This window comes from Salvelinus namaycush, chromosome 27 (assembly GCF_016432855.1).
Source record: "Salvelinus namaycush isolate Seneca chromosome 27, SaNama_1.0, whole genome shotgun sequence".
NCBI lineage: Eukaryota > Metazoa > Chordata > Actinopteri > Salmoniformes > Salmonidae > Salvelinus > Salvelinus namaycush.
In genome coordinates, this window is record NC_052333.1 from 12,158,507 (window position 1) to 12,168,332 (window position 9,826).

At 43.3% G+C, this 9,826-nt stretch overlaps 1 protein-coding gene across 1 annotated transcript; it reads left to right on the plus strand.

Annotated features, from left to right (window-relative positions):
- Positions 1-1,530: 1,530 nt before the first annotated feature.
- On the plus strand, positions 1,531-9,672 carry sgo1 (shugoshin 1). Its single transcript, XM_038966502.1, has 11 exons — positions 1,531-1,646; positions 1,816-1,972; positions 2,183-2,388; positions 2,502-2,554; positions 2,720-2,790; positions 2,984-3,889; positions 4,131-4,436; positions 4,530-4,667; positions 6,447-6,632; positions 8,573-8,756; positions 9,082-9,672. The coding sequence occupies exons 2-11, from the start codon at positions 1,828-1,830 to the stop codon at positions 9,215-9,217; spliced, it is 2,331 nt and encodes a 776-aa protein (XP_038822430.1). The 5' UTR covers positions 1,531-1,646; positions 1,816-1,827; the 3' UTR covers positions 9,218-9,672.
- Positions 9,673-9,826: the final 154 nt, after the last annotated feature.

Consider the following 9,826-nt stretch of genomic DNA (forward strand, 5'->3'; position numbering starts at 1 on the left):
ACAACGGAACAGGGGAGCAGAGAGAGCTGGAGAGTGGGGGGGGGGAGAGGGAGAGAGGGATGGAGAGAGGGAAACAGAGCGATGAGAGAGGGAAAGGGGAGAGAGATGGGCGGAACATGGGGACAAAGAGAGAGAGAGAGATTAGACCCAACCAAATCATGAGAAAACAAAAAGATAATTACTTGACTAACAAAAAAACTGAGCAAACTTGAATGCTATTTGGCCCTAAACAGAGAGTACACAGTGGCATAATACCTGACCACTGTGACTGACCCAAACTTAAGGAAAGATTTGACTATGTACAGAGTCAGTGAGCATAGCCTTGCTATTGAGAAAGGCCACCGTAGGCAGACCTGGCTCTCAAGAGAAGACAGGCTATGTGCACACTGCCCACAAAATGAGGTGGAAACTTCCTAACCTCCTGGCAAATGTATGACCATATTAGAGACACATATTTCCCTCAGATTACACAGATCCACACAGAATTCCAAAACAAACCCAATTTTGATAAACTCCCATATCTACTGGGTGAAACACCACAGATGTGTGACCTGTTGCCACAAGAAAAGGGCAACCAGTGAAGAACAAACACCATTGTTTATTTTCCCTTTTGTACTTTAACTATTTGCACATTATTACAACACTGTATATAGATATAATATGACATTTGAAATGTCTTTATTCTTTTGGAACTTCTGTGAGTGAAACGTTTGCTGTTAATTTGTATTGTTTATTTCACTTTTGTTTATTATCTACTTCACTTGCTTTGGCAATGTTACCATATTTTTCCCATGCCAATAAAGCCCTTAAATTTAAAATTGAGAGAGAGAGAGAGAGAGAGAGAGAGAGAGAGAGAGAGAGAGAGAGAGAGAGAGAGAGAGAGAGAGAGAGAGAGAGAGAGTGTAGGGGGAATTTGTCTTTGTCAAAGATTTACATGGTCAAATTTAAGTTTATGGTCCGTCCACATGGCCTGCTTGTGGTTCTTGGTCCACTAATTCTGGTGGGCTGGAATAAGTCAGAATATTCAACCAAAAACTTGATGAATATCAAATAAGTAAATAACTTAATTACATATTATTTATTGATGAATTTATACTGAGAAACATAACAATCAACTTCATCCAGCCCCTGTCAACTCATTACCTTTCACTATTCAAACTCACTTATCATTATTATTCCAACAGGCAATTACCAATGTCGACTTTTAAATAATCATTGTGGTGCTCTGAAATGATCTGTCAAAACAGTATTATACTGTAATTGGGCCATTGTATCTTTTTCTGTCCTTGGTAAATATTTTCCATCAGTTATTTTTATTTTTCCTTCTTTCTGTATACAAACGCATGCATTCAGGCACACACACCCACAAATATACTGTACAGAAATTGAAAGAGTATAGAGAGGGAGAGCGAGAGCGAGAGAGAAACATGGCTTTGGTGTCACCTAGTGGAAAAGTAAAGTTTTGCATTTCAGATGATAGGAAATGACGCGTCCCAGTTCCCACCAATCAGCACTCGCAGCGCAGAATTCGAAAGTCAACCAGTAGAGAACGGATTTATGGCTAGTTATTTGACCACGTTATGAAAATTCCTTGTAAAATATACTGATTTTAATTACATTTCACTGTACTGTTTATAACTGAGGAGGTAAGTCAACATTTAAAACGTCGGTATATGTGATATTACGCAGTTAATTCCATGTATTAGCAATGGAGACGCTGCTAGCGGAGTTGCTAGCGTAGCAGATCAACAAAAACATTCAACCCTGAGGACGGGTTCTAACGTAGACATGTCAAACTCTCTTGTCTTCTGCCAGTTACGTACAACCATGGTGAGGGAACGGGGCCAGAAGAAGTCTTTCCAGCAAAGCCTGAATGACATCAAGGAAAAGATGATTGAGAAGAGGAACAAACGCCTGGCAAGCGCCTCTGCAGCCAACAGGGGACGGTCCAAAAGGATCAACAGAACCAGTGGTAAGAGATTCACATAATATGCCAACCAGTATCATGTTGAAGATGGTAATGTAAACTTAAGCATCATGGTAGTTAACCTAAAATCTGGTCAATTGGACTTAGCTATACCTACTAGTTATCTAGCTAGCTACTATAGTAATTTCACAACTCATATGGTGGTTAACCTTTGAAGAGGAGTATATCTCAGCTGGCTCCCTCTTCTCTCTACAGCGGGCAACGTGAAGCCAATTATCCTGAAGAACGTGCAGATCAATAACAAAGCCCTGGCTCTGGCCCTGCAGGCGGAGAAGGAAAAGGTGAGGCAGGCCAACGGTATCATCCTACAGATGAAGAGGGAGCAGCAGGCCCTCTTCCTCCACCTCCTCATGCTCAAGAAGAGGCTTAAAGATCAGGAGGCGCAGGCCAGTAATGTACAGGTATGAAGCTGCCTGAATGACTGATTGGGTCAAACTGAGTAACTGCTATGGGTGCTTTTCATCACAGAAAGTTGTTCCCTTCCTGTGTGTGTGTGTGCGTGTGCGTGGCTTAGACTGGACCTGCACAGCTCCTTGCTGAACCACCAAAGCCAGTGGACACCTCCAGGTGAGCTATTCAAATATCATATCAACTGAATGCATCATATTTCTCACATTCAAAGAGCCAATGTTTAATGTCCAGTGTGCTTCATCCCATCTCCTGTCACCTTGTGAATGTCATCAATTCCTCCCTGAAATGTCAAACTTTTCCCTTTTTGTTCCTTTTGTGCAGGAGAATTCAAAGCCGAGCTGCTCTGGAAGATCCTGTGAAGGACGAAGCCCCACTCTCACCCATCAGCTCAGGTATATGAAATTACATTTACCAGACAACCCATTCTAACAGATTTGAACTGTTAGGGCTTTCACTCCAGAATTGTGACGTTACTTTGGATAATTAGACAGAAAATCACGACAACAATGTGCACGTCTGTTAGGATGTGTCACTTTTAATGAACCATCCATGTCGTTGACAAAGACATCCATTCTCCTGTCTCAGAGCCTCAGTTTCCTAAAGGGTCGGGACAAAGCGAAAGTGACGGGCAAGTGGCGTTGCCAAAGACAGTGGGTGTGAGACGTCGCCGGGTGGAAGGCAGAGGGAGGCGATCTGAGTGTGTGCGGAAAGGGCGCCGTTCCTCGTTCTATGAGCAGAACCACAGCGCCCCTCCAGAACCTCTCATACAGAAAGAGACTGAGGTCGTAGTGGAGAGCCTGGTTCTAAACGCCAGGAGAGGCCAGAACCACATACAGGAAGAGAAGATGGAGAGAGGCAATCCGATTGGCTCAGAGGAGTTCCAACAGCACTTCACCCCAGAGCCACCGGCTAAACCAGCAAATCAACAGCAGCAACCCCGGAACAAACTGAAACAGGCCCATCCACCGCGGCCTAAACCCGAACTGGCTGCACGCAAGCAAGAGAGGGGCTTCAAACCGGACCGCCCCCCTCTGAAGAAACCCTGGGAGACCTCAAAACCCAGAGCCCGGTCCAAGAGCCGGGACCGCTCGGCCACACGGTCCAGAACCGGGGTGGCCTCCGCTGCACCTCTCAACACCTCCCTCAACACATCTCAGGGATTCAATGACACTTTTGATTTCGACTGTGAGGATGGGGTACACCTCACCCCCTTCAAGGGTAGCGGACCCAAGGATAACCCCCGAGACACACCCATACAGGAGGTGGAGAGGGGACAGAAACAGAACCCGAAGAGGACTCTGTCGTCATCTGAGTCTAGTTCATCTTCGTCTTCTGAGTCAGAAGACAGCCCCTACGTTCCTCAGAAACGGAAGAGACGGAGCCCCCCGGACCAGGCCAAGCCCGCCCTCGCTCGTAGAGCCAGAGGTCGACCCTCCAAAGCAGCTACAGACAAGGAGAACGCCCCCCCATCCAAACCAGAGTTGTTACATGGTGAGCATTTAACTGTTAACGTAGACAATTAGGATGACTGTCTTTGCAATTACTAACCAGGTACCTTGATGGTTGCTCTGAATCATTGCTGTAAATCTTCAACTTGTGTCCAGGTAACATAAAATTATAGTAGGCAGAGATGTAGATATGAGGGCTTTTTCTATAGGTTTCCACATATTCTAATATAGAAGAGGATATGCTATTGTGTCTGTTTAAATAGTTGTTCATCTCCTGTGTCTAGTAACCAGAATGGAGGTCTGTCCCACCCCTGTGGTCCTTGACAAACAACTCAAGGAGGAACCAGAAAGGAGACAGAGCCAGAGCTCGATTTGGATACAGCCGTTGTCTGTGGTTGCCATGGATGTTGCCTTGGAGGCCAGCTTGTCTGAGTCCGAGGGTAGTCCCTACGTTCCTCAAAGCCGTGGCGTACGAAAGACACAGGGCCACCCAGAGCAGGCCAAGCCCACCCCCGCTCGCAGGGGACGGCCCTTTAAAGCAGCCAGAGACAAGGAGAACGTCCCCACTCCTAAACGACAGTTGTCACGTGGTGAGCAATGAACAACGTACAGATTATACGTGCTGTTATAGGAAAGGATAGGTTATGTGTTGTATCTGCTGCTTATCACCTGTGTCTATCCAGTCACCAGAGTAGAGGCCAGTCCCACAGCTGGGCCCGCTGAGGTCCCTGAGACAGAACTACAACTCCCAGAAACCCCTGGGAGTATCTTTGTTGACAGTCCTGGTCCAATGGCAGAGCAGGGTCTTGAGGGCCACCCAGGTAAGTGGACATGCTTGAAATGGTAGATAGTCTATTGCCATGACTGAGGCGTCGTCACAAATGGCACCTTATTCCCTATGTAGTGCACTATATACAGTTTAAGTCGGAAGTTTACATACACTTAGGTTGGAGTCATTAAAACTCATTTTTCAACCACTCCACAAATGTCTTGTTAACAAACTATAGTTTTGGCAAATCGATTAGGACATCTACTTGTGCATGACACAAGTAATTTTTCCAACAATTGTTTACAGACAGATTATTTCACTTATAATTCACTGTATCACAATTCCAGTGGGTCAGAAGTTTACATACACTAAATTGACTGCCTTTAAACAGCTTGGAAAATTCTAGAAAATGATGTCATGGCTTTAGAAGCTTCTGACAGGCTAATTGAATTCATTTGGGTCAATCGGAGGTGTACCTGTGGATGTATTTCAAGGCCTACCTTCAAACTCAGTGCCTCTTTGCTTGACATCATGGGGAAATCAGCCAAGACCTCAGAAAAAAATTGTAGACCTCCACAAGTCTGGTTCATCCTTGGGAGCAATTTCCAAACGCCTGAAGGTACCACGTTCATCTGTACAAACAATAGCACGCAAGTATAAACACCATGGGACCACACAGCCATCATTCCGCTCGGGAATGAGACACGTTCCATCTCCTAGAGATGAGCGTACTTTGGTGCGAAAAGTGCAAATCAATCCCAGAACAACAGTAAAGGACCTTGTGAATATGCTGGAGTAAACAGGTCAAAAGTATCTATATCCACAGTAAAACGAGTCCTATATCGACATAATCTGAAAGGACACTCAGCAAGGAAGAAGCCAAAACCGCCATAAAAAAGCCAGACTACGGTTTGCAACTGCACATGGGGACAAAGATTGTACTTTTTGGAGAAATGTCCTCTGGTCTGATGAAATGAAAATACAACTGTTTGGCCATAATGACCATTGTTATGTTTGGAGGAAAAAGGGGGAGGCTTGCAAGCCGAAGAACACCATCCCAACCGTGAAGCAGGGGGGTGGCAGCATCATGTTGTGGGGGTGCTTTGCTGCAGGAGGGACTGGTGCACTTCACAAAATAGATGGCATCATGAGGCAGGACAATTATGTGGATATATTGAAGCAACATCTCAAGACATCAGTCAGGAAGTTAAAGCTTGGTCGCAAATGGGTCTTCCAAATGGACAATGACCCAAGCATACTTCCAAAGTTGTGGCAAAATGGTTTAAGGACAACAAAGTCAAGGTATTAGAGTGGCCATCACAAAGACCTGACCTCAATCCTATAGAAAATTTGTGAGCAGAACTGAAAAGGCATGTGTGAGCAAGGAGGTCTACAAACCTGACTCTGTTACACCAGATCTCAGTAGGAATGGGCCAAAATTCACCCAACTTATTGTGGGAAGCTTGTGAAGGCTACCCGAAATGTTTGACCCATGTTAAACAATTTAAAGGCAATGCTACCAAATACTAATTGAGTTTATGTAAACTTCTGATCCACTGGGAATTTGGTAAAAGAAATAAAAGCTGAAAAATTATTCTCTTTACTATTATTCCGACATTTCACATTCTTAAAATAATGTGGTGATTCTAATTGACCTAAGACAGGGAATTTTTACTAGTATTAAATGTCAGGAATTGTGAAAAACTGAGTTTAAATGTATTTGGCTAAGGTGTATGCAAACTTCCGACTTCAACATGTATATAGGGATTAGGGTGCCATTTGGGACACAAGTGAAAAGTTGTAAATGATGATGATGGTGGTTGTGTTCCAGAGCACCACAGACAAGATAAAGAGGAGGCTCTGCTTCCCGTCACTCCAGGAGTGGAGGAGGAGATGATGAGGATCGGCAATGTCCTGTCTGGTTTCAGGGACCCCCCCTGTGAGTCTCCTGGGATACCGACCAGCAGCACCCCCCAGAACCACGTCTCACACATCCCCAAAACATGCAAGAGGACAGGTACAGCCCGGTTAGCTGCTTAGGGCATGTTAATGAATGATGCTAAATCGGTGTCCTCTCATTCTTTCACACTACACTTACAGTACCAGTTAAAAGTTTGGACACGTCTACTCATTCAAGGGTTTTTCTTTATTTTTAATGTTTTCAACATTTATTTATTTTTATTTATTTATTGTTTATTTTTATCTATTTTCTTTTTAGTTTATAATATATATATTTTTTTAAATCTTTATTAAACTAGGCAAGTCAGGTAATAACAAATTCTTATTTACAATGACAGCCTAGGAACAGTTGGTTAACTGCTTTGTTCAGGGGCAGAACGACAGATTTTTACCTAGGCTAGGCTACCTGCCGCACATTGTAGAATAATAGTGACGATATCAAAACTAAAAACATGGAATCATGTAGTATCCCAAAAAAAGTTAATCAAATCAAGATTTATTTTATATTCTTCAAAGTAGCCACCCTTTGCCTTGATAACAGCTTTGTACACTCTTGGCATTCTCTCAACCAGCTTCATGAGGAATGCGTTTCCAACAGTCTTAAATCAGTTCCCACATATGCTGAGCACTTGTTGGCTACTTTTCCTTCACTCTGCGCTCCAAACCATCTCAATTGGGTTGAGGTCGGGTGATCGTGGATGCCTGGTCATCTGATGCAGCATTCCATCACTCCCCTTGGTAAAATAGCTCTTACACAGAATGGAGGTGTGTTTTGGGTCATTGTTCTGTTGAAAAACAAATGATAATCTCACTAAGCGCAAACCAGATGGGATGGTGTATCGCTGCAGAATGCTGTGGTAGCCATGCTGGTTAAGTGTGCCTTGAATTCTAAATAAATCACTGACAGTGTCACCAGCAAAGCACCCCTACACCTCCTCCATGCTTCACGGTGGGAACTACACAGGTAGAGATCATCCGTTCACCTACTCTGCATCTCACAAAGACACGGCGGTTGGAACCAAAAATCTCACATTTTGGACTCATCAGACCAAAGGACAGATTTCCACCAGTCTAATGTCCATTGCTCGTTTTTCTTGGCCCAAGCAAGTCTCTTCTTCTTATTGGTGTCCTTTAGTAGTGGTTTCTTTGCAGCAATTCGACCATGAAGGCCTGATTCATGCAGTCTCCTCTGAACAGTTGATGTTGAGATGTGTCTGTTAGTTGAACTCTGTGAAGCATTTATTTGGGCTGCAATTACTGAGGCTGGTAACTTTAATGAACTTATCTTCTGCAGCAGATGTAACTCTGGGTCTTCCTTTGCTGTGGCGGTCCTCATGAGAGCCATTTTCACCATAGCGCTTAATGGTTTTTGCAACTGCACTTGAAGAAACATAAGACCTTCATGTCTTAAACTAATGGACTGTCATTTCTCTTTGCTTATTTGAGCTGTTCTTGCCATAATATGGACTTGGTCTTTTACCAAATAGGGCTATCTTCTGTATACCACCCCTACCATGTCACAACACAACTGTTGTGTCCACAAATTAACTTTTAACAAGTCACACCTGTTAATTGAAATGCATTCCAGGTGACTACCTCATGAAGCTAGTTGAGAGAATGGCAAAATTGTGCAAAGCTGTCATCAAGGCAAAGTGTGGCTACTTCTATAAAATATATTTTGATTTGGTGATTCCATATGTGTTATTTCATAGTTTTGATGTCTTCACTATTATTCTACAATGTAGAAAACCGTAAAAAAAACAACAACAAAAACATGGAATGAGTACGTGTGTCCAAACTTTTGACAGGTACTGTATATGTTAAACATGAGCAGTGTTCTTCTTCTCTGAACACTATTTGGCTGTATCTTAGTATCTCTTCTCTCATTCCTCCACCTCTGTCTGAACCACTAGTCCACTGCTGTCAATATCTACCTAAACTTTATACTTTTTTCCCAACGTTTCTTCACTGACAATTCACTTTGTCCTCTCACAACAGGTGGGCTTAGTGTCAGAACTGGGCGGGGCTTCAATCTGAGTGATGTGACCAATCTTACCCCTGCAGCTTATCGGAAGTTCTCTTTAAAGAGCTCCCGCCCTTCAGAGCGATGTTCCACCCTTGTCCCCGGCCGCAAGAGGCGGTCCACGATGACAGTGGACTACAAAGAGCCATCGCTGCACGCGTGAGTATTAAAGTGAAAGGGGTATTCCAAGGGAATTTTTGAAATGTGTGGGATTCTTTCTTGGTTTACTGCTCAAATGTTTTTTGAAAATGACAACACGTAACTCTTACAGAGCGTAACACTCTCCCATTAATTTCAATGAACAACGAGTGAAAGCAGCAGCAACTAACTTGCGCTGGCAAAAGCTACAGTACACAACGTTTAAACAGCTAAATAACCTATTGTTTCTGTAATGCCCCAGTGTTGCTCATGCCAGTCATTATTGAAGAGAATCTCTATCTCTTTACCACCATCTCTTATCTCTCTCTTATTTCCTGTCCGCCAGGAAACTGAGACGTGGAGACAAGTTCACAGACACCAAGTTCCTCCTCTCTCCCATCTTCAAACAGAAACCCAGGAAGTCCGTAAAGACTCGGCTGTCGTTGGAGAAATACAACGAGTCATTTGTGGGATGTCGCTGACATGTCTTCACATTGAACACACGTTTTACCCATTCAAGTTAGAGAGGATTTTTTGTTGTGAATACTTACGTCTGTGTCCCACATGTTAATTGTTTTTGTCCAATGAAAGGGAGGACAGCTTTAATTGTGTCGATTCTTTGTTGTTCACCGTATGCTGAATTTGGCCAAATCATCATGGGAATTGGTGACATTCAATCAAATCACCCAAAAATGTGTTCTCTATCTCGATGACTGTATGGATTGTTAGCCACCTGTAGAGGGCAACATTAGATCAATATTCTGTTTGAGAAGACGTCAACCACAACATGTACCTTCATCTATGGTTGTATTCGTTTCGCTGTTGTAAATACAGTGTATATTTAGCTTGCCCTTTCAAGATCTTTGAATATGTATTCTCTACATGGCCCTGTTTTCATGTGCAACATGTTTTGATTTTATAATAAACTTTCAGTCCATAATCCCTATTCAGCTGAGTCCTTATTGTCCCGTACACACTCGGGTTATACAACACATTTGACTTAATGGTCGTGATACAACAGAGAGATTGTCTGCATGAAAATTCTGTCACACGTCACAACCATATTGACAAGTGCGTTGTACATGAGTTCT